Source organism: Tamandua tetradactyla, chromosome 5 (assembly GCF_023851605.1).
Source record: "Tamandua tetradactyla isolate mTamTet1 chromosome 5, mTamTet1.pri, whole genome shotgun sequence".
NCBI classification, from domain to species: domain Eukaryota; kingdom Metazoa; phylum Chordata; class Mammalia; order Pilosa; family Myrmecophagidae; genus Tamandua; species Tamandua tetradactyla.
In genome coordinates this window covers 132,038,225-132,063,733 of record NC_135331.1, presented here as the reverse complement: position 1 = coordinate 132,063,733, position 25,509 = coordinate 132,038,225, and the positions used below count along the sequence as shown (strand labels likewise).

Genomic DNA, 25,509 nt, shown 5'->3' with positions numbered 1-25,509 from the left:
TCAGAGGTCAGACACTAGGCCAAGCATTTTTAATACATAACCTCTAAGCATGCAACATACATATTACTTCCATTTTACAGATGAGAAGTTCAAAAGCGGAGGGATAATTACCCAAAGAGACACAGCTTCTTAAAAGCACTGTCAGAATCTAAATGCTAGCTTGCCTGATTCCACAGTCCTGGCTCTGCCACTGACCTGCTTCTCCACTCTACTTACATATGGGGACATCGAAGGTTTACCCAAATGTGAAATCCAGAGAAAATCAACAAGGGCAAACCTAGTCCTTTCTTTTACCTTTTTCCTTTAAATGGAGAGTTTCTAATACATTAGTTTCTAATATCAGGTACATATGACAATCGGACATAAATCTTAAATAGTGATAAAAATTGAAAGGTGAGGGCAGGCCACGGTGGCTCAGCAGGCAAAAATGTTCGCCTGCCATGCCAGAGGACCCAGGTTCGATTCCTGGTGCCTGTCCATATAAAAAAAAGAGAGATTGAAAGGTGATTAGTGCTCAATCTTGAAAATGTGTATTATATCATGGCCTGTTCTCTAAACAGAAAAAAGGGTTTTTTCACTAATCCTGATAAGATATGTATAAGTTAATGTTCCACTTTAATATAATGTTCTTATCTCAACTTTCAATTAGTTACTACAAAGTATAAAAAATGTTTATTTGCTTCAAATACTGACATTAAATTTTTTCTCTTGGCGTAACTTCCAAATTATTAAACAACACATACTACTATAAATACTGTCTGATTCTAGATGAGGGTTAAAAATAATTCTTTCAAAATTGCTAACGAGACCTTGAGTTCAGACCTCAAAGTAAATTATTACTATTCCCCACATTTACACAACTGAAATAATAAAAGGACATCCAAGAGACTCTTCCACCAAAGTGCTAATGTGAAACAAAAATGAAATTGGGACTTTTGAGCTCCTAAAGTCACAAGAACTTTTATGTGAAAAGCTTACTTTTTTCCAATCTAGTATTTCTATTATATTACCACTAATTTACATTTTAGAACTATTTTCTTTTCTGTATTGAGAACTATTAAAATATTTAACTTGATACTTACAGTTATCTTCCACATCCTTTTTACTATCCTCTTCTGCAGAGAACACTTGGTTTATAAGTGCCAAAAATATCTAAGAAATAAAACAAAAGCTCATTAAACTTGAGGCTTACAAAGAGCAATAAAAATAAACCAGCTTAATTGATTGCATACATTGTACTAATAGCAACGATATGCTCTTCATTTAAAAAAAACAGAAGATTCTACTATTTAACAACTAACCCCAAAATAGGACAACTTTAGTCAAATATATTATCCACTATTATCCTGAACATGAAATCAGTATCAGAAATCCGTAAATAAACATTCTAGGTTCTAATACCTGAGTGAAGCAATACAAGACGCATCTTGATTTTAAATTTACATAGGAAAACCTGCTACTTTAAGAATAATTTTTTAATAAAAATTATAATATTTATATATATATAGCAATTTCACTGTTTTTAAAAAGGAAAAGTAATTATCAGATACACAAACAGAAGCATGTTTGCGTTTGTTATATATTTTTTTAATTAAAAAATTAAAATTTAATTTTAAAAAATTTTTTTAAATTGTCAGAATAAAGCTAAAAAAAAATCACCATTACCCTTGTGGTTAAAGTGCTAACCCACAGCAAATAAAACTAAAGAAAAAATGGTTCAATTATTTAAAAATAGTATTTGTAGGTCTATGTATGTGAAGGTCCATGTATGTGTAGTATTCAGTGAAATCCAAGCTGCTGGGAATACCTCAGCTCAAACCATACCCAACTGTGAAAATTATTATGTGCTAGAAGCTCTGGAAGATAATTATTTGGATTGGAGGATAGACCACAAAATCAGATGTAATCTATAATGCACATTAATTATATTGATGGTATTATAAACCAATCCACAATTTATAACAATGACTTTATAGGAAAGTGCATTTAGAAAGCTGCTAATGACAGAGACCTCTGTGCCTACTTATCAAAGCTGTGGCAGGGGTAATGACTCCCCAGACTCTGGGTGTCAAGTTATGTCCTGGCAAAACCACTGTGAAATACAGCTCTAGGGGCTCAGAAGATGGGGTGGCACAAGAGTTCCCAGAAGAAGAAGGTGAAAAGCAGGGCTGAAAGGACAATAACAAATCAAGAAAGACTGTTTCTGACCCTTCTTCCTCTCTCAAATTTTTCTACATCTTGTCCTTCCCTTAACTGCCTAGGTAAAGAGAAACAGAACATTTGTTTCATTATGGCAATTGTTTTCTCTTGGGGTGGGGAGCCTTTTCTCGTATCAAAAGAGTATCATGTAACAAAGCAGAACGAATGAGGTTCACATTAAAACAAAAGCACACTTGGATCATTATGCATTGAACACCTACCATGTGTCAAAACAGTACAAGCACCAATGACAGAGTAAACAAATAAACAGATTCTGTGTTTCAGAAGATTACAGTCTGATAGTGAAGGGGGAACAAATATAAACAAGTAACTCCTATAAAATATTAGAGCTAAGAATTTATACTGCTCCTCTAAGGAAGAAGTCATCAGTGATCAATTCTATTGTATGGAGGGAAAGAAGAAGAGATTGGGTAACTATAGAAATATTCACGTACTTCCATAAAGGTGACCTCAACCAAAGTCTTGAAGGATGAATAAGTATTTGTGAAGCAAGGGGCTATGGAGAGTGGTATTCCTGACAAATGGAGTACTATGTACAATAACAGAGAATCCCAAACACCACCTAGCTCATGGTGAGGATTTAATAAACCAAGGAAGGAGAGGAAAAGGAAAAACAGAGAAACAAGATTTAGCAAATGGCAAAAGGATGGGGGAGTGTTGGTTGGCAAAAGCTGACAGAGAACAGAAAATGTGGACCTTTACATTCTTTATACTTAGGGCTTTAGCCTGAAGGTCAGTCTGCTTCAGATAAAGGAAAATGAAATCAATTTAGAGGGTCGGAGATAGCACTTTTAGAGATTAGAAAATATCAGAATGAAAAGCATGTGATAAGGATGTTTCAGTTGATCAACTCTGTTTCAGTTTATGGATACATAAACACAATACACACACTCTTTGCAGCATAAAATCTGTTTCTTAATATGGCTCATAATCAAAAAACATTAAAAGACACTCTGTCATTGAAGACATGTTTTCCAGGAGAGACAATAACTTGTCCTACATACTTCTACTGTACCCACACATAGCCTACTTAACTTCTCCATTGATTTATACAGTTAATTTTTTTATTTTTGTTATTGTGAAATATAACATATATATATAAAGCAATAAATTTTAAAGTACATTTTAATAAGTAGTTATAGAACAGGTTTCAAAGTTTGGGATGGGTTACAGTTCCATACTTTCAGGTTTTCCTTCTGCTCCAAGACACTTGAGACTAAAAAGAAATACCAATACAATGATTCAGCAGTCATACTCATTTGTTAAATCCTAACTTCTCTGTTATAACCCCTTCTTCTCCTTGGATCCTTCTCCCAATCCTTAGGGATATTTGGGTATGCCCATTCTAACTTTTCTCATGTCGAAAAGGGGTGTCAAGAATATGGATGGGGGATGGAACTGGTTGATGTTCTTGCAGAGAGAGAGACCAGCACCTCTGAGTTTCCGACTTATCAGGCCTAGGAATGATCTGAAGGCTTTAGGTTTCTGGAAAGTAAATTTAGTGTGTACAACTTTTGTAAGATCTCAGATAAGTCCTGGGTGTTCTACAGGTTTAACAGGAATGATGTTGGTTGGGGTTTAGCAAACTGTGGCAATTAGCAATATACAGCTAAAGCTTGCATAAGAGTAGCCTCCAGAATCACCTCTAAACTCTATTTGATCTCCCTTAGCCACTGATACCTTATTTTTTTACATTAAGGTATGTGGTTAAAGTTCTAACCCTACAGCAAATAAAACTAAAGAAAAAATGGCTCAATTATTTAAAAACAGTATTTGTAGGTCTATGTATGTGAAGGTCTATGTATGTGACTTAATAGTTACTAGGCCAAGCCCCAGATTTTCATTTGTTTTGTTTTCTTCTTCTTCATTTTATAGTCCATAGCATGGTGTACAATGCCTTTTTCCCTCCTTTAGTCAGGAAGGCTTTGCCAATTTCACACTACTAGGGCCAGGTTCATCCCTGGAAGTCATGTCCCACATGGGGGGCAGGATAGTGATTTTCCTTGCAGAGTTGGGCTTAGAGAGAGAGGCCACATCTGAGTAACAACAGCGGTTCTCTCAGAATAACTCTTTAGACATAATTATCAGTAGGCTTAGTTTCTCCACTATTAACTTTTGTTCTCCACTACAGGAATAAGTTTCATAGGAGCAAGTCTCAAAACCAGGGGCTCGAACTCGGCAGGTGAACTTACTGCCCTCCCCCCTACATGGGACATGATTCCCAGTAGCATAAATCTCCCTGGCAACATGGACCTGACTCCTGAGGATGAGTCAGGACTCAGCATCATGGGATTGAGAAAGTCTTCTTGACCAAAAGGGGGAAGAGGGAAATGAGACAAAATAAAGTTTGAATGGCTGAGAGACTTCAGAGTCAAAAGGTTATCCTGGAGGTTATTCTTATGCATTATATAAATATCCCTTCTTAGTTCATAGTGTTTTGGAGTGGCTGGAGGGAAGTACCTGAAATTGTTGAGCTGTGTTCCAGGGCCTTTGATTCTTGAGGACGACTGCATAACACTATGACTTTCACAATGTGACTGTGTGATTGTGGAAACCTTATGTCTGATGTTCCTTTTATCCAGGGTATGGACAGACGAGCAAAAAAAAAAAACCATGGATAATAAATAAATAAATAATAGGGGAGGTAGGGATAAAATAAGTATGGTAGATTAAAATGCTAGTGGTCAATGAGAGGGAGGGTTAAGAGGTATGGGATGTAAAGAGCTTTTCTTTTTTCTTTTTATATCTTTTTCTGGAGTGTTGTAAACGTTCTAAAAATGATCATGGTGATAAACTCACAACTAGATGATATTGTGAGCCACTGATTGTACACCATGTTATGGACTATAAAATGAAGAAGAAGAAAACAAAACAAACGAAAACCTGGGGCTTGGGAGTCCCCAGTATTTGAGAGAGTATCAGGGATTACCCAAGTGGAAAACTTTAATGGTTCTATATTTTTTCTCCAGTCCCTCATCATACTTTTATGCAGTTAATTTAAAAATAATATTTAGAGGCTGATGATCTAAATAGACCATGAAATATCTAGTCAAAAGTTGGTCTCTCGACATGACAAGATGGATGAGCCTTGAGGACATAATGCTGAGTGAAATAAGTTAGACAGAAAAGGATAGATACTGTACGACTTCACTTGTATGACCATGGTAAAGGTAAAATCAGAGGCTTATGATACAGAGTATAGGGGACTCAGAGATACATAGAAGCCAGACATGGATGAACAGTTAGCTAATGAAGTCAAACTGAACAGACAGAAGTGAAGGTGGTTCTCCAGTGGGTCTATAAGTAACATTACCATATTGAAGGTGAACATGATTGAAAGGGGTTGAACAGACCTAAGTGTCCCACTGATTAACACTAGAAATATAAATAAGTTCTTCCAAGGTATGATTTAAGTTGAGGATACAGGGGGAAAACTGTTATTGCATGCTATGGGCTATGTTTAACAGGAAAACATCAGCAGTACCACAGCAACAGCAGGGGTAAATAATGGGGGGAGGGACAAGAGTTAAGGGGAGGTTAAGATTTCCTATTTGATGAGGGTGTGTTTATTGGCTATCTTTCTCTTGGGAACAATGAAATTATCTAAAATTGAGAGTGCTGATGGACTGTGGACTTAGGGCATTATTCACCATGCCTAATGAAGGCAGGTGGCTGAAGGATGCACTGACTGAGAAGTAGATTGGTGAATGATGGTGTATACATATGATCAAATATTGTGCTGCTACAAAATGGAAAAAAGTTGCGAGGCATGCAATGATATGAATAAACCTGTGGGACATTTCACAAGGCAAAATGAGCCAGAAATGAAATAACAATTATTGTATGGTCTCCTTTAGAAAATGCTTTTAGGAAAACAGGGGCCTAGATTGTAAGCTCTTATAGCAGATACATTTAGTCCAGAGTGGTAATTATTTTCTGAATTTTGAGAGGCTCTTTTATATACGTATAACCTGGTATTCAGAGATAAGAACAAGTCAACGAGGTTGGGACTAAGGTAATTCAGAACACAGTAAGGAAGACATTGTCTATATTTTAGAATCGCACCTACTCTTTGAGACCAAAGAAAGAAAGGTTTATTTTGTCTGGAACCTAAGTTTTCCATAAACCATAATCTAACTCAACCTGTCTGGATAGCTCATTTCAACAACTGAAACACAGGGAGCCCAGAATAAGAATGAGCCTTTAATCCTATATAGCTAATGTAATGCCTAGATACATCCTAGAATATATTAAGCAGATAATTTAAAATATTGGCAAAGTCCCTCGAGGGACAGGAGAAAAAAATATGGAACTATTACACTTTACCATCAGGAGTCCCCTGATACTGTGTCAAACTTTAGGAACACCCAAATCAATAGGCCTAGTCCTTGATCCAGAGGCTTACACTTGTCAAACTTATGTAGGTAGCAAAGAAGCTTAACCTACCTATAGGTATACTTAAAAGTTACTTCTGGAGGACCTCTTTTGTTGCTCAAATATGGCCTCACTCTAAGCCCAACTCTGCAAGTGAAATCATTGCCCTCCCTCCTACGTGGGACATGACATTCACGGGTTCAAGTCTCCCTGGAGGCGTGGGAGATGGTTCCCAGGGATAAGTCAGGCCCTGTCACTGTGGGATCCACAATTCCATCCTGACCAAAAGGGGGAAAAGAAGTGTAAACTACTAAAGTATAAGTGGCTAAGGGAGCTCAAATAGAGTTGAGAGGCTACTCTGGAGGTCTCTTACGCAAGCTTCAGTTAGACATTGCTACCCATCATATCTTGCCAAATCCCAACCAAAACCATCCAGCCCATCTTAAACAATACATAAGGCAACATATAAGATTCTATAGAGGTTCCATGCACTAAGGCAACTTTCCAGAAACCTACAACATCCAGATGGGTCCCTGGACCAGATAAGTCCTGAAAGCTAGAGGGCCCAGTCTCTCCAGAGCATCAGCTAGTTCCATCTCCCTACCCCACATTATTGGCAGTCTCTTCCAACATGAAAAAGTTAAAATGGCCATAGCCCAAATACCCCTAAAGAGTGGGGCAGAAAGATCAAAAGTGATGGCGAAGTTATACAGAGAAGGTAGGGTTTAACAAATGAATATGATTGCTGAATCATTAAATTGATATTTCTTTTTGTCTCCAGTATCTTTAAAGCAGCTAGAAGTAAAAACCTAAAATTGTGGAATATCTGTTCTACAACTAATTGTTGTGCTGTGCTTTGAAATTTATTGCTTTTTTGTATATATGACATTTTTCACAAAAAAGAAAAAAATAGTCAATGTTGATGATAAAAAAAATATTTCAGCCTTCTAGCTTTCTATATTCTGGAGCATCTAGAAGGAAAAATCTGAGATGATGATATGGTAATCCATGACAAACTCTGGGATCTGTCCTGTAACCACTTATTGAACAGTGCTTTGAAAACTATTGGTTTTTTCTTTCTTTGCTTTGTGTATATGCTATATTACACAACAAAAAAAGTTAAAGAAAAAAAGTTGGCTCCTTTTTGATCTTTTTAACCAAGTAATATTATGAAACTTTACAACTTACTATTTACAATCAGAAAGTAGGGAAAAAATAAGATTAAGAACAATCTCTTGGAATATTTGCTAACACAAAAAAAATGTTTTGCAGGGAAAAAAACATAAACTTAATCACAAAATTATCTAAAGATCACACAATTTAAATTGTGTTTCATTGGTTCTGTATGTATGCCTGATTAATACTAATAATGCACAGTTAAAGCACATCAGACTATTTAAAATATATAAAAGCATATACCCACAAATCAAGATTCTTCTATGCTTGAACCAAATTATTTTGTCAGCTGCAGATTTAACAGTGCATAATAAAATATACTTAGAAAATATGCTTCTCATTTCATTTTTGGCCTTTCAATTTATTTTCCTCATAAAATATATTTAACAAAAATTTAAAAAAACATTTCAAATGCACAAAAATAAATGATTTTCTTTTCCAGTTCTTTCATTTTTTAACCTGTACTATACTGTAAGTATAAATAGGTATTTATTAATAACAGGAAAAAATAGAAACTCTTTTCTTTTCTTTCCCGAGTTGCATTTAATTGGCCTCTTCTAACACAGCACATTACACATCATGCATTTAGGCTCCTGGGTTGTTTACAGTAACAGAATAATTTTCACTGTGAAAAGACCTCATGAGGGATCCAACTTGTTTTTCTAGTGTTCCCAGAAGGATGGCAGTTATATGGCATTAACCATGTATCACTGGAATATAAGTTATTCACACACATTTAGAGAGTATAAAGTAAACAGAAATGACAGTCACAAATTTAATTTAATCAGAAGAACTGTTTAACAGTAATATTCATTAAATTGTGAGTCCTTCCCATAAAAATAAAAACTACAGTCGCCAAGCAGATTGAAAGAGAGGTATTCACGATGAATGCCTTCTCTGTACGCAACGCACAACTCCTGATCCTTTTCCACCAAACCCAATTCTGTAATACCGTCTAGATGACAAACCATAAAAGGAAACAGATAACACAGGTACAGAATTAATGTTACTTTTATGTTCTAAAAATACCATTATAATTAAAATAATAAAGGGATATAACTAAAATTAAAGGACCCTCACTTAAAAGAAACACATTTATTCAAATTCCATGATAATACTTTAAAGCAAATAAAAATATTTCTAAAAAGGAAAAGAATTATCTACAAGACTAAGCAAAAAAGTGAAATTCAGTAACATAACCTCATTTATTTTTTAGACTTTTACTTTAAATGTATTGAATACATCACAGATTTTACTAATAACTTTAGTAATATGGTATAAAGAATAAAAATGCTATGCTATTGTTCATATTTCATCATAAAGCTATATCTTCTTAAGAATATGATTATGAAAAGCTCCCTAAATTTTCAACTGATTTTTCATCATTTCCTCCCTCTAGGGATGCACTTATGATTTAATCAAAGAAGCGAGCATAAAACCAGAAATTTGCTTTTCCCTATACTATGCTAGGAATATCTGCTCCATTAAGGGAGGCAACCGTACAAGGAAACAAAATTTGTAAATCTTTCTGAGAAACTCACCTTTCCTTTTTGGTTCAAGGGTTCGATTGTTAAACTGTCAGGGCCAATATCTACAATATTGCCCATCTGAAATCCATCGGTAGGGTGTGGTGCCCAAACGGGCTTTCCATCCTCCATTTTTCAAGGCTCTCCACTATCTCCTGTTTCAAAGGAACAAACAAAGCAACATGAATACCTTGAGCACATAAAAGAAATCACATACCTTTTTTTAAAAGCTCAAATGTAAATCACCACATGATGCCTTCAGCTCATTTCCGAAAATATACACACACACACACCCCTGCCACAGATAATTCTCTTCCCTCCCCACACCCTCATTCAAACTCTCCTGTCTCACCACACAGCCCATCCCACCTTTATCCACCTGCTTAGCCCTCAGGAAACACTGGCTCTGCTACTGCCTCGCTTCAGTTGTGACTTAAGCAGAAAACTACACTTTGACCAGTACAGAAATTACAGAAATGGTCCCTGCTGTTGCCTATAGTCCTCGTGTAATTTACAAAAGCTCCCCCTTTTACTATCTAAATTATTCTGCTTTCTATAAGTTAAATAGTCAACGTTAGAGTTAGCTAAAAGTTGAAAAGTAAGTTATTTTGTATCTGAATGGATAAAAAGATAATAAGAGATTTGAGACATAATTTCAATCTGGGAAACTTTCCTTGTCAATTAGAGATTTAGAATGCCTCCCCCAAGCTCTCCCTCACTGAGCATACTGCTTTTGTAGTTCTTCTTTTCTTAATTTTTTTTATTGAGGTAAAACTTTTATAAAAGTTTTGTGAAATGTAAAAATCCCACATACACAAGTTGATAAAAAGTTTTGTGAAATGTAAAAATCTTACATATACAAGTTGATGAGTTTTGACAAATGAATGTACTAATTTAACAAACGCCCCAGTCAACACAATGAGCATTTATATCACTCCAGAAAGTTCCCTCATGCCTCCCTGCAGGTCAGCCTCCCTACCTCACCCCACCTCTCTAAGCCCACCCCCAGGCATCCACTATTCTGGTTTCTATAGATTAGTTTTTACCTGGTTTTGACCTTCATATAAATAAGCCCATACAGTACATTTTTTTTCTGTTTGGCTTCGTTCATTCAGCAAAAAGTTTTCTGAGATTCAACCATGTTGCTGTGTGTACTAGTCCACTAGATGACTATACCACAAGTGTTTATCTGTTGTCCTATTGATGAACACCAGAAACTTTTCCAGTTGTTGTCTATTACGAATTTCAATCCGATTTTTTATTGTTCCTACATGGCTTCTATCATGTTTAGTGCGCACAGATTTAACGTTTACAATTTTGACTATTGAGACTGGCCCAAATAACCCATGACATGCATAATATTTAATGAATGAGCTTTGATGTTATGAGACTAATATGTAATAGTGAATCAGCTAGTGAGTGATCCCAAGCAGTCTAGTTGCTGCAACTCAATGGAAACTTCTTTTTCACTACTTATCTACACCTGTAAGAGTTGTCGCATGTGTCATAACTCTACCTTTGTATGGCCTTCTCACATCTGGGATTCCCTTGTGGATGCTCTCAGGTCTAATCTCTCATGAAAGTCATGAATCTATGGCATATAGTTCAGTCAAAAAGCTGTTAATGTTGGCATGTTTACAACGTGCTCACTGAGTAATAGCTTCCATACAGTGGCTACAAGGTGGGACTTACTTGCCCCATCTAGCAAATCCTATTAGGTTTATGTGTGATTCCGCATTAACAACTTAGATGAGACTTCTCCATAGAATTGAGTCAATAACACTAAATCAGACTTATAATACCATATATATATCTACACTTTGCCTAGATAATCACATCCAGCCCCATGGTTTTAAATACTATCCATGTGTGAGTAATACCTAAATTTATTTTTCCAGCCAAGACGCCTTAAGTCCCCAGATGCTTACTTCTAACTGCCCACTGGTCACATTCATTTGAATGTATCTAATAGATGCAACAATATTGTTATTTTATCCAAAAGTGTTCACCATCCAAGTTCTTCCCCATGTCAGTAAAGACAACAACAACACACAGTACAAATCAATCCTGGAATCATCCTTGATTCTTCTAGTACATTCCAAATTCATAATACCCCCAAATCCCGTCAGTTTTGTCTCCAACAGGCATCAGATACAGATATTTCTCTGTATTTCCTTTACTATTCATCATCAACTCTTTTTTTTTATTTTTTTTTTTTTACATGGGCAGGCACCAGGAATCGAACCCGGGTCCTCTGGCATGGCAGGCGAGCATTCTTGTCTGCTGAGCCACCATGGCCCACCCAACCATCATCAACTTTTACCAAGACTTCTGCAATTAACTTGTCTACCTGCTTCTACTCTTGACACTCCCCACAAATGGCCAGTGATCCTACTGAAAGGTAAATCTGGTTGTGTCCATCCTGTTCCATCAGAGCATGGGCTAGTTCTCTCTATGTCCTAAAACCCAGCACAAAGCAGGCATTTCAAAATTCATTGTATGAATGAATGAATTGTTCACACAGACTGGGATGACTAAAAGGATATGGTAGACTAGAAAGAGTGGAAATTTAAGCAAAACTGAGGCTTAAAACTGGGCTCTGCCACTTTCTAACAAGCTCTTTGAGCTTGTACACGTTACTTAGCCTCTCTGATCTTTATCTGCATCCCTACCCATATGGTGGGATAATATCACTTACCTTACAGAATTGCTGCAAGGATTAAGTGACATATAATTGAGATCACCACTCTAATGGCACCCAAGAGATGCTAGCCACAACCTCTCCCTCTTCCCTTCCCCCACAGCCCTTATTTGAAGCCACCAGCAAATGGTCTTGTGGTAGTTTTTTTTTTTTTTTTTTTTTTTTAATTTTTTTATTAATCAAAAAAAAGAAAAGAAATTAACACAACATTTAGAAATCATTCCATTCTACAAATGCACTCAGTAATTCTTAGTATCATCACATAGATGTATGATCATCATTTCTTAGTACATTTGCATCGATTTAGGAAAAGAACTAGCAAAACAGCAGAAAAAAATATAGAATGTTAATATAGAGAAGAGAATTAAAATAATAATACTAATAATATATATATATATATATATATATATAAAGGAAAAAGAAAAAAACAAAAACAAAAGATACAAACACACAAACAAACAAAAAAACCATATTTCAGGTGCAGCTTCATTCAGTGTTCCAACATAGTTACATTACACTTAGGTATTATTGTGCTGTCCATTTTTGAGTTTTTGTATCTAGTCCTGTTGCACAGTCTGTATCCCTTCAGCTCCAATTACCCATTATCTTACCCTGTTTCTAACTCCTGCTGGTCTCTGTTACCAATGATATATTCCAAGCTGATTCTCAAATGTCGGTTCACATCAGTGGGACCTTACAGTATTTGTCCTTTAGTTTTGGGCTAGACTCACTCACCATAATGTTCTCTAGGTCCATCCATGTTATTACATGCTTCATAAGTTTAGTCTGTCTTAAAGCTGCATAATATTCCATCGTAGGTATACGCCACAGTTTGTTTAGCCACTCGTCTGTTGATGAACATTTTGGCTGTTTCCATCTCTTTGCAATTGTAGATAATGCTGCTATAAACACTGGTGTGCAAATGTCCGTCTGTGTCTTTGCCCTTAAGTCCCTTGAGTAGATACCTAGCAGTGGTATTGCTGGGTCGTAATCCATTCTGCCATTCTATGTCTTTTGATTGGGAAATTCAGTCCATTAACTTTTAGTATTATTACTGTTTGGATAATATTTTCCTCTACCATTTTGCCTTTTGTATTATATATATCATATCTGATTTTCCTTCTTTCTACACTTTACTCCATACCTCTCTCTTCTGTCTTTTCATATCTGACTCTAGTGCTCCCTTTAGTATTTCTTGCAGAGCTGGTCTCCTGGTCACAAATTCTCTCAGTGACTTTTTGTCTATAAATGTTTTAATTTCCCCTTCATTTTTGAAGGACAATTTTGCTGGATATAGAAGTCTTGGTTGGCAGTTTTTCTCTTTTAGTAATTTAAATATATCATCCCACTGTCTTCTAGCTTCCATGGTTTCTGCTGAGAAATCTACACATAGTCTTATCGGGTTTCCCTTGTATGTGACAGATTGTTTTTCTCTTGCTGCTTTCAAGATCCTCTCTTTCTCTTTGAGCTCTGACATTCTAACTAGTAAGTGTCTTGGGGAACGCCTATTTGGGTCTATTCTCTTTGGGGTGCGCTGCACTTCTTGGATCTGCAAATTTAGGTCTTTCATAAGAGTTGGGAAATTTTCAGTGATAATTTCTTCCATTAGTTTTTCTCCTCCTTTTCCCTTCTCTTCTCCTTCTGGGACACCCACAACACGTATATTTGTGCGCTTCATATTGTCATTCAGTTCCCTGATCCCCTGCTCAAGTTTTTCCATTCTTTTCCCTATAGTTTCTGTTTCTTTTTGGAATTCAGATGTTCCATCCTCCAGTTCACTAATTGTAGCTTCTGTCTCTTTAGATCTACCATTGTAGGTATCCATTGTTTTTTCCATTTTTTCTTCTTTGTCCTTCACTCCCATAAGTTCTGTGATTTGTTTTTTCAGATTTTCTATTTCTTCTTTTTGTTCAGCCCATGTCTTCTTCATGTCCTCCCTCAATTTATTGATTTGGTTTTTGAAGAATTTTTCCATTTCTGTTCGTATATTCAGCATTAGTTGTCTCAGCTCCTGTATCTCATTTGAACTATTGGTTTGTTCCTTTGACTGGGCCATATCTTCAATTTTCCGAGCGTCATCCATTATTTTCTGCTGGTGTCTGGGCATTTGATCAGATTTCCCTGGGTGTGGGACCCAGCTGGTTGAAAGCTTTTTCTGTGAAATCTCTGGGCTCTGTTTTTCTTTTCCTGCCCAGTAGGTGCCGCTCGTGGCGCTTGTCTGTCTGCACGGCAGTCGGCCCGGGAAACCGCGCGTGGAGGTGGGGGTTGCTGGCCGCCGCAGCCTGGGAGAGTGCCGGTCCCAATTGCCCAGCTGGCCGGAAACGCCAAGCCTGACGGGAGGGCCCCGCTATCCAACGTTCCCAGTCAGACCGGGGAGCCACGTGCGTGGAGGGGACCCCAGTCGCCAGCCGACCCGGCCGGGAAAACGCGCGCCCCTCGGGTAGCTCACCGCAGCAGATTCTCCCTGCCCGTTCAGCTGTTCCAGAATGGGGTACGCTGTCTTTTTGGTCTCTGTCGTGACTCCAGGAGCTGTTTCGTATTGTTTCTGTTTCTTTAGTTGCTTTTCTGGAGGAGGAACTAAGACCCGCGCGTCTTACTAAGCCGCCATCTTCCCCGGAAACCTTGTGGTAGTTTTAAATACAAAAGGAAATTATAGAACAGTCATAGGGATCATTAGGGATGATAAATTGTCTGTATGTGAAAAAAAAAATCACAGCAATGCAAAATCTCTAAAGTCTAAAAAAGACTGACCAATTTTCCTGCCTTTTTATCTTTTTTAAAGAAGTTAGCTACAGCTTCCCAGTTAAGATAACAGATATGAAGGTACATATCTTATGTTGCTCCTCCATCAAACCCCTAATTCTACAGTAAAGACATTTTCAAAGCATAAACCCACAGGATGGGAAGAACCAAAGAGGAGAAAACAGCAACAACACTTTGGAAGTTTGAAAGCACATGGTTGGGAGTCAACTGACTTAGTAAACTCCAGAGAGCTGAATTCCAACTCAGGAAAGGAGAATTATACCACAGAACTTAAATTATACAACAGACAAAATTGAAAAAAAAATTAAAATTATACAACAGAATTATGAACAGAGGAAGTCTAAAATAAAGAAGGCTCTGTAAAAGTTGATTGAAAAGATTTCCTAACACCACCCATACATACACTCCACACTGCTGAGCAAACACACCCTACCCCCATTCCAAGAGAAGTCTAAACTCTGGAGAAGATAGATGGATTCCAGAATGAGAAATACCAGGCAAATTTAAGGATGTGTATTTAAAAATCACTGCCCAATCTAGAAAGGAGAGACCCTTAGCTTCTAGGAAGGAGACTGCCAGTCTTCCCTCAAGTGAATCTGATCAGCCCAAGAAGAAAACCTAATGATAATAACAACGGCTTTTCCCCACAAAGCACCCAGATCACCTAACAATAAAGCTCAATAAAACTTCCACTTCAATCAGACTTTTAGCACCCCATCTTGCTCATTATTAACAATTAAGGATTACCATACACCCTAGAAGAGCTCTAGATTAAGGACTAAGAAGAAAACAAATAAAAAGAAGAAAAAAACAATTAGGAGAAAGCAGAGACCACATAAATAGAACAATTGTTCAAATATGTCTCCTTATTATCTTACGAGAGATGGCAAGATCTTTCTGTGGGGAAAAAAAAAACAAAAATATATAAAAAGCTACAAAAAGAGCACTGGAAATTAAAAATAAGATAGCAACAACAAAGTACTCACTAGAAGGTTTAAAAGATAAATTTGAGGCAATCATTCAGAAATTTGAGGGTGAAAAAAAAGGACAGCTACAACATAAGAAAATAGAGAGAAAACAGAAGAAGATATAAAAATGGAATTAGTAAAAAGATTCATCATCAAAATACTAGGAGAAACAGAATACTCTCCACCCCACCCTGCCACTCCGCTCCCCCCAAAATAGAGGGGAGAAAGCTGTGAAATATCCAATGAAAATTCACCAGAACTCAAAGGTATACTTTTCTAGAGTACAGCCAAAAGCTCCACTGAGTCCTCAAAACAGTGGTTGAAAAAAAAATACCCACACACCAAGATACTATTATGAAACTTCAGAACGCCAGAGAAAAAGAGAAGCTACATATTTCAAAAGAGATGCCAGAGGAAAAAAAAATACAAGTCATATCCAAAGGATCATGAATCAGAACAGCAACACTGAAAGTAAGAAATCAATACAGTATATGTTAAATATTTTAAAATTTCAAAGAAAATTATTCCTAACCTAGAACTACATACTTAGGCAAAGAACTGATTCTAGTTCTTTTCTAGATTAGAACAATATGACTCAAAAGAGCCGTGTGGAACGCTGTCATCAGACATCCACTGTTCTTTGACCAGATGAACGTGGCCTATATTCTTATTTGATCATGTCTTATTCTGACTATGTGCTGATGACATCCTCGGGCTGGAGAAGCTATGGACACTTAGCTATTCCTTCTATGAAATTAAATATTATTTTCCATCTAGTGCAAAGTAGAATAATCCTCTTTTTTAATTGTTTTCAGGATCCTAAATACTTGTAAATTAACCTTCATTAATGAATTCTGATTTATTCATTTCACTGGGGAAGATAAAATTCTATTTGACATGCTATTATCTGCCCCAGAAAATCTTTCAGAAAACCCAAGCAATCAGCATTCATTCTCACTGAGTATGTTAGGATATAAAAAAGTACTTGAAAAGATGCCATAAAAAAGAATATCTTTTAAAAAGACAGTCTCAGTTCCTAGCACAATTGTACTAAAAGCTTTACACACAATAAAGGTTGAACATAAATGAATCGTAGAATAAAGAGGAAAAAAATTTTTTAAATCACTGGAGTTAGTCAAGGAAACTAGAAATTCTTGAAATTTTTAATGTTGTAAAACAACACTGAAATTATTCTAGGCAAAGAGAGGGACTATTCACAGTTATCAAGTGAAAGTTATCTCATTTTTGGTACTCACTTGACAATGATACTTCAATTTTTTTTTTAAGTGAGCACCACCTACAGAAGACAATCAGCAGCCTTTCAGAGGTACTATGCTAATTTTTCACTTTGTTGAAAGGTGAGAAGCATGTCGTGCAACTGCCCCATGGGGAGCAAACATGGGGTTGAGGGAAATACATCCACGTTCTTCCTCCTCTGAAACTCTAATAATGACCCAATATCAACCACCTACTTGGGCAGAACAGACAGCTCATCTCACAACACATGAGCTGTGATCTGTCATGTCTCCATTACCTTTAAATGTTACTCTTGAAGAATTAAACTACAGTTGTGATATATAACAACACCTTATATTTTACTAGCTAGGGGTATTAGAAATTGAGTACCCTCTGAAAGAAATTTGGGGCTGGACCCAGGGAGGTGGGATAAGATACCAAAAAAGAAACAAGCAGTAAACATGGCAAGCAAAGGCTTCCTCCCACAGTCATTCATTCTATTAACTATTTACTGAGCCACATAATGCTAGGTGCTGGGGATATAATGCTGAACAAAAAGAGACAATGTATCTAGCCTCATCCAGCTTTCTATCTAGTAGGAAAATCTGGAATAGGGCAGAATACAAATTTGGCAAAAATCCTTCTCCTCAGAGATCTTCAGTTCTCTGGTGGTGATGGTAGCAGGAGTAGATGTATCAAATTTATCTTTGAAAAAGATTACTCTTTCATCTGGCTAAGCCCTGGTCTGACTGATCAAAACAATGTTACATGCACCTTTGGCACACAAGCTTTAAATTGGCAAGTCCTCGCATCCGCATCAGTATCCTGAAGGCTACTGGCTTCCCTGGTATCCAGCTACTGTGAGAAAACTGGGCACTAAGTAACGGTTGGCTGAGGCTGATGCATTTGTGGGTACCTAGCACAACCATTTATTGAACATTAGGAACTTATTTGTACACTAAAACGCTCACAAATACTTCAGTTCCCTACAGTCAATTACATTTGAAAAGTCTTCCTAGAAAATGTTTCCAAATTAACTTCTTCAGCTAGCTGTACAACGTACAGGAATTATTTTGTGGAATTAATATCACATCGTGCATGAACTAAACGATAATATTGAAATTTATTGTGAAAACCTTGTTGTTTTTTTATCAGCAGTAACAGTCATTAACAATGGGGAAAAAATAAGCACCTCTGAGTCCAAAATCAGGATGAAGAAGTACAGTAAGAAAATATCTCAAGATTATAAATAAATATAAAGTCTTATATTTAGTCTCATAAATAAGCAAGATTAGCAAGATCCAAAAATGACTGCCTCAACTCAGTTAAGAAGTAATTTTGATATTCATTCTTTCTTTTAAATAAATATTTATTGAATACCTACTATAGGCCAGTAACTGTTTTAAGCTTAGATAATGATGAAAAAACACGAAGTGCCAATCTTTTTCAGCCTTTAAGACATTAAAAAAAAAGAGAAATGTCTAGGCAGCTATGACACCTCTCCAATTTTAATAGTAAAAGGGTCAGTTGATCACACCCATGGCCCTGTAAGCCAACCATATTTACAAAGTGACTTCAAATATAACGCCAGAAAGCCCAATTATCAACCGATGATTAAAGCTAAATCCTCTATTACTCGATTCTTATAAACAGCCTTCCATTATTACTTGAGCCTTAGGTGTAACCTCAGAATACTAAGGCCGACTTCAACCCAGGGACTTTGCTTTGTTTACTGCTAGGTATTCAGAGCCCCAGAACAGGGCTTGGCATGTGATAGATATTTATTTAATTGATGAATTAAAATCTAATGTACTACAGTGAGATTAAAAAAAAAAAAGCAAAGAAACTGACACCTTGGTTAACTGAATCCAGCTATATCTTAGCAAACACAAATCTTCCACCTGGCTGTTTGAAAATAGCTTAAGGAGACCAGTTGCACTTGAAGGCCACTGGAATAGGAATCTCAGTATCGTTCAGCTCCTCCTGACTCTGCCAGCGCATATACTTCAAGGTCTGTGTTCCTGCAGAGTCGTGTTGCTCCTTTCACACTCATTCAGCCTCACACCATTTCTGGCTTTTCTAAGGTAAGAGTTGATGAGGCCAAACAAGCCAGCAGGAACTTGGCAACATGTCTCAAGTGACTCAATATGAAGCAAACAAGAATCCAAGAAAAATAAAGTAACGGTTCCTTGTTACTGCAGCATTTCCACTTCCCAGGAGAACTTTGCGGAAGCTCATAATTTACTGAAATGAATCCTTGACATGAACAGATTGACTTCAAAAATTTTACAACGTCTAGAACTTCCTTAAAAACTAGAAAGGATTTCAGGAACTGGTTTTATAATAAGCATTTTTAATTTTGTTTTTAACTTTTAATTGAAATCACAGAGTAAATACTGTATTTGACTCCTTCAGACACTTGGTTTTAATAAAAAAGCAAGCGCAAAGGAACCAACAAATTTTTTTTTCACAAAATACTGTCCTAGGAGTAACAGGGGAAAAGGTCACAGTCAACCATACATCGTTTAATACTATTTCCCAACACTCTGGATCAAAGTAATTTCACTAGATTTTGGGAGGATAAACTGAAAATATATATGGACTTCGGGAATAATTTTTATTTCCCAACTGTCAACCACTCGTAAAGAGACAACTATAAGAACACTAAAATGTTTAGTCTTTGGCAAATTTATTATGAAATACCTCCTATAGAAATTTCTGAGCAATTCACTTAATAATCAGTTCTTCATACTTTCATATTTAGAGAAAATAGTCGTCTTGTGATTGTAAATATAAAGAATTATTTGAAGAAGCAATAAGATGATGAGTTTAAGTACTTCAAAGCTATGTCTTCCTACAAAATCTAATCATCAGTTTATGTTACACATTTCCAGGGGGAATGTTTGGGGGGAAAATAAATAACCAAAGTTATGATATCCAAATACCCAAAAGCTTCACTCACCCTCTTCTCCATCCTCTCTTTCTCCCAACTGAGAACACTAACTTGTGGCTAAAAATAAAAATAAGAATAAAAAAACAAAGACAATCACAATCCCTTGAGATGAACATTCAGCCTCAGGCTACACAAGCTTTACCTTTCAGCAAGCAAATTAGAGAAAGAACCCAAAGTAAACCTTTTCTTGCCTTATAAGTCTATATTTGCTTGCCTTATTAACTCTCCAGGGCTAATACCTTTTTTTTTTTCTCTAAATATTTAAAACTTTTTAACTTGATGACAGATTAGAGAATGAATAAGGCTCTGATTCCACTATGTCCACAATACTTTCTCCCTATCTATCTTTCGGTATCTCTTGTCTAAAGCAGAAATGCAAAGATGTGAAACTGTAGGCCACAACCTTGGATAGAAATGTAATTTAGTATGACTGGAAAAAAAGAAGCGTGGTGAAAGATGAAGCTGGAAGGGCAGATCCATGTCAAAATGTAAAGGGCCTTAAATCTAGTATTTTATTCTACAGGCACTGAAGAAGCCTCTAATTAGATCTGCATACTAGAAAGTTCATTGTGTTCTGGTAGAAAGACTGTATACAAGAATTCAATATGATGAGGGAGAAAAAAAAACCACCACCTAAAACAGAGCAGCAGCAGAGAGGATGACAGAATGGAAAAGATAACAGATAGTAGCAAATAATTAGTGAATGCCTTGAATGAACAAGCAAATAAATTGACAAGGTTTAGTAATTAATTGGATGTTTCAAAGAAAATTAGCACATATATAAGAAATTTAATCCCATATGTTTAAAGATTATTAACTGCTCATACATTTCATGGGAATTTGCCTCATAAATCCAATAATAGTAAATTTGGTATGTTCATCTTTTAATATCATTGATCAGCAACTAGATTTGCCTGAAGGCTACAATCTGTTGGGCTGTAAATACCCCTCAAATCATACATATTCATTGCTTGTTCATCCAATTAACATTTCACACAAATGTGTTGGATAAATAAAATTAACAAAATATAGTAATATAACACTTTCTCAAAACATGGATAAAAACACAAATTTTCACCAGCTGACCGAGTTTAGGTGGGAGTCAGATTTTTTTTTAAGTAGATTTTGACAAATCTCTACTAAATAATCCATATAGATCAAACACTGGTAGGAATTTTTCTGCGTAGAATAATCTGCCAGGCCTTTTGATTTTTCACAGCAAGAATAAAATCAAACACAATTTATGTGTAGCTATGATCCTTTATAAAAAGTATTTCATGAAAACCACAACAGTATTATTAAGGCATTTAACGAGTTATACAGGTAACTTTTTACAAACAAAAAGTTAATCACCCTAAAATATAAAATACTGATTATATAATTCAAAATTCCATATATCTTCACAGCTTATAAAGCACGACAATGACAACATCTAAAAGGAATACAATTTGTAAGGTTAAAGGGCTTCAGTTTCCCAAAACAAAGTTTTATAAGTAACCGATTTGTTTTGTTTTTAAAACAGATCTCATGATGTAATCCCTCTTCTCTACTGTGCTTTGGGCATTTTTCCTTTGCTTCTAACCACTGACAAGGCTGTGAATGATTTCTTTTAGAATAGCTGCCTTCCATCCATACCAAAATCCAATTTTCAGATTTTACAGTACCAACTTTCCCTAGTTACTGAAGTCAGTTAAGTCCAAAAACTTTTAAATTCAGAGGTAGTTCAAGTAGTCCATTATTTTTACAATCTCATTCATTTCCTGGACTTAGTTACACAGTGATTATTCAACAATTAACATTCAAGTCAGCTACAATTTAGTCTCAATTCACAAGTATAAACATCCTTGAAGAATCTAACAATCCAGCAGCCTTCATGAGGGAAGAATATCTTCACATTTGGTCTGAACTTGCTTTTTTCCTTCAGTTTAAATGTTCCCATTAAAGCAGCATTGATTGCAACCTTCTCACAAGTTCCTCAATAATGGTAGTGTACTTTTATATATTTTTTTTTATTAAAGCAATAAAAGAGTAAGTTTTTAAAAAGTCAAATGTTCTATGTAAAAGGCTTATATAGGGCGGGCAACAGTGGCTCAGTGGCAGAGATCTCGCCTGCCATGCTGGAGACCCGGGTTCATTTCCCGGTGCCTGCCCACACAAAAACAAACAAAAAAAAGGCTTATATAACCAACAACAGTGCCCTGTTACTCTCCCTTCCCCCACGATTGCTCTCTAGGCCTGTAGCCCAACTGTCACACCAGGACTTCCCTTCCCTTATTTGAGTCCTTTCTCCATTCACGTACAAATAAAGATCTGTATTTTACCTTCCTACTTAAATGACAGATTGGGAAAAAAAAAATATATATATATATATATATAATTGACTTCTACATTTTTCCTCAGGACTTTGAAGGTATAACTCAAGTCTTTTTTTAGTATCTACAACAATGCCTTTTAGAATCCTGATCCTTTGTGCTTCTCTGTTTCTTTCCTCTGACCCACATGCTTTAAGGATCCTGTCTTAACTGATTCCCAATTTCCATGATGACATGGCGGAGTATGTGTTTTTAATTCATTGTGTTGTACAATCTGGGGGCATGCTCAGTCTGGAGGCCCAAGCCACACAACTCTGAGGTACGTCCTGATATTATTCGTATTATATCTTTTAAAATGTCTTTCCCTGTTCTCTCTCTTTTTGAAGTCCTATGATTTGGTGTTTTACCTCTGTGACTGCTGCTCTTATTATTTCATCTATTCTATTATCTATCTCTTTATCCCTCATTTCACCTTCCTAGAAATGTTCTCCACTTTATTTTCTAACCCTTCTTACTGAAAATTTCATTCCTACAATTACAACCTTCATTTCTATTGTCTCTGTTTCCTTCTCACTGCTTTTTTCCCGTGGTTTTTGTCTTCTTCAATGGCAGGCTTTCTTCCACACGCCTGTTTTCCATTCGTATTTAAGAGCCACTGAAAAGCTGACTAACAGCTCGGGGCGTGAGCAGGCAGAGCTGTCACCTGGGGGGATTCATTCTAGGGTAACTGGAAAGCATCCATCTTTGGTCTTCATCTAACAATGTTCAGTTTTTCAGAGAAGAAGGCCTCTGGTTTCTGGCAAAATAGCCGAAGGCCTTGAGGCCCAACATTTTCACCTATATCCTTTCAACTAACTCCAAGGCTTTTGCCCTGAGTCCTCACCTCACCTTCTATAATAATTGAAGTAAAGGGTTAGGAAGCCCTAACCCTTTCAGGAATTCTTCAAATTAATCTGATAACTTCTAGTTAGTTAACCTCTCTATAAGAACTTAGAATATAGATTCCTCCACTTAACCAAGTCACATAATATTTTACTATTTACAAAAATCCCTCAATTGCCATTTCTAATTCTTCTAATCTCTTTGTCTTTGTGGATTTATATCTTTTGTTTTATCCCCATACTGTCATTTTAATGAAGTTTCAGCAGAGCGAAAAGAGATAAATATACGTAGACAATCCTCCATGTTTAACAAGAAACCAAGAAAAATATTTTTATAGAATAATTTCCTGTTAATTATTTGCATCACTGCACTGTTAATGTTTAATAAAGCTTATTAATCTGACAGCTTCACAACATTAGTAATCTTACTTGTTTTTAAAAACCCTTAATATTTTTTTAATAAAATCATTCCTAATTTAAGAGCATTGGCTTACTCTTTAAAAATGTGCTAAAAATACATTTCAGGTAAGTGAATTATATTCTTGTTGTCTTTATTCTAGATACTTTCATTATAATATTGGACATGTGCTTCCTAAAGGGAAAGAGCTTTAATTCCAGGACATGATAAATCATTTTAAAATTTTCAGTTTTTAAAATCATTAGAAAAAAGAAAATAAATTCATAAAAATGTTAACAAAATGCTCAAATGTATACAATAAATGAAAAAGTACAGGAAAGTAAAACTACAAGTATCCAAACTAGCAAAATCATTACTGTTCAAACCATCTCATGCAAAAAATTGTGGGTTGAGTAATAACTTGGTACCAATTAGAGAGTGTTAGTATCAAGGCTGCCTTTTTTGAACCTAGTAATCATTGCTGGACGCTGACCAGGTACCAAATTAGGTACACACAAAAAAGATGAACCAGTGTCCAAGACTCTAATTTCTGGAGACAGCAGCATTCAAAGAACGGAGGATAATTCATAGTAATTTAATATCCATGATTTAAATAAATTTCTTTCATTAAGAAATGTCAAACTCCTATGAGACATAGCTTATTCCCCCAAATCTTCACTTAATTGTTCTCTCATAGCTTCACAATATCTGCTGTGAATTTCATTAGGTAGAAAAACACAAGTTATATCAGAAATAAACATAAACAGTAATTTAGCACTTATCTGATAGGAATAACAAGTAGCTACATTAAGTTCTATTATTATTTTTTAATTGAGATAATGAGAATTAGATGAAGTAGCATGCCCAAATAGCACAGGTGGTGTGATGAACTCAATAATGGAATATCTGCTCGAATTTCAAAAAACAACTACCCAGGTACTTGATGGGGAATACAGGCTAGAGAGAACTCCTGTGCATGAAATTTATGGTCTCTAGTCAACTTTAGCTCAATATATTCTCTGCAATTGAAAGTTAAAGGAAGAATCATTTTAAAACAGTACATTACCTTAATAAGATTATGCCCATACATTATTCAGTACAAGAGTATATTCAAAGGAAAGTAATCAGTATGGGGAGAAGTCCAGAAAAATATATCACATGAAAATTTAGTCAAGAGTGGTAGCCAGAGGGCACTGCAATGGTGACTCAGTGGCAGAATTCTTGCCTGCCATTCTGGAGACAGACCTGGGTTCTATTCCCAGTGCCAGTCCATGTGAAAAAAAAAAAAGAAAGAAAGAAAAAAGAGTGGTAGCCAGAACCTTGCCCTCACTATTACCCACTCCAAAATACCTTAAAATATTTATCTCATATTATTTTATGAAGTATTATAGACTATTTTTAATGCATTGGAAATACTTTTAAAAATTATATTGTTTGCTCTTTTAGTCTCCAGTATTTTAGAGCAGCTAGAAGTAAAAACCTAAAATTGTGAAATTGTAACCCATGTCAAAGTCTAAAATATGTTCTACAACTAATTGTGGTGCTGCGCTTGGAAATTCATTGCTTTTTTTGTATATATGTTATTATTCATAAAAAAAGAAGGAAAAAAAGTCGATTGTGATAATAAAAAAGTATTTAAGCCCTCTAGCATCCTATATTCTGGAAAAGCTAGAAGAAAAAATCTGAGAGGATCTTATTGTAGCCCATGACAAACTCTGGGATCTTTCCTGTGGCTGCTTGTTGACGAGTGCTTTGAAACATTGCTTTTTTCTTTTTTTGCTTTGTATATATATATTACACTATACAATAAAAAAGTTTTAAAAAATTATATTGTTTGACATCACCTGTCTTCATAATCCTACATACTAAAGATGTAAGAAACTGGCCAAAATTTGTACTAACCTAAATGTATAAAACATTTTTTCAACTGAACCACTGTTTTACTTATCTTGCTATTATTTTTGAACTTCAGAAATAAATTTGAGTGTAATAATTTATAGTT

General features: G+C 35.8%; 1 protein-coding gene across 9 annotated transcripts in view; it reads right to left on the bottom strand.

Moving 5' to 3' along the window:
• Nucleotides 1–25,509, bottom strand: part of MYO6 (myosin VI) — a 169,069-nt gene that overhangs the window by 106,121 nt on the left and 37,439 nt on the right. For all 9 annotated transcript variants that reach the window (XM_077162268.1, XM_077162272.1, XM_077162271.1 and 6 more), the window contains exons 2-3: nucleotides 9,312–9,451; nucleotides 1,083–1,152 (exon numbers count right to left, since the gene is read on the bottom strand). In XM_077162268.1, coding sequence (XP_077018383.1) covers nucleotides 1,083–1,152; nucleotides 9,312–9,428 — 187 coding nt within the window. In that variant the 5' untranslated portion in view covers nucleotides 9,429–9,451. The remainder of the gene's footprint in view (nucleotides 1–1,082; nucleotides 1,153–9,311; nucleotides 9,452–25,509) is intronic.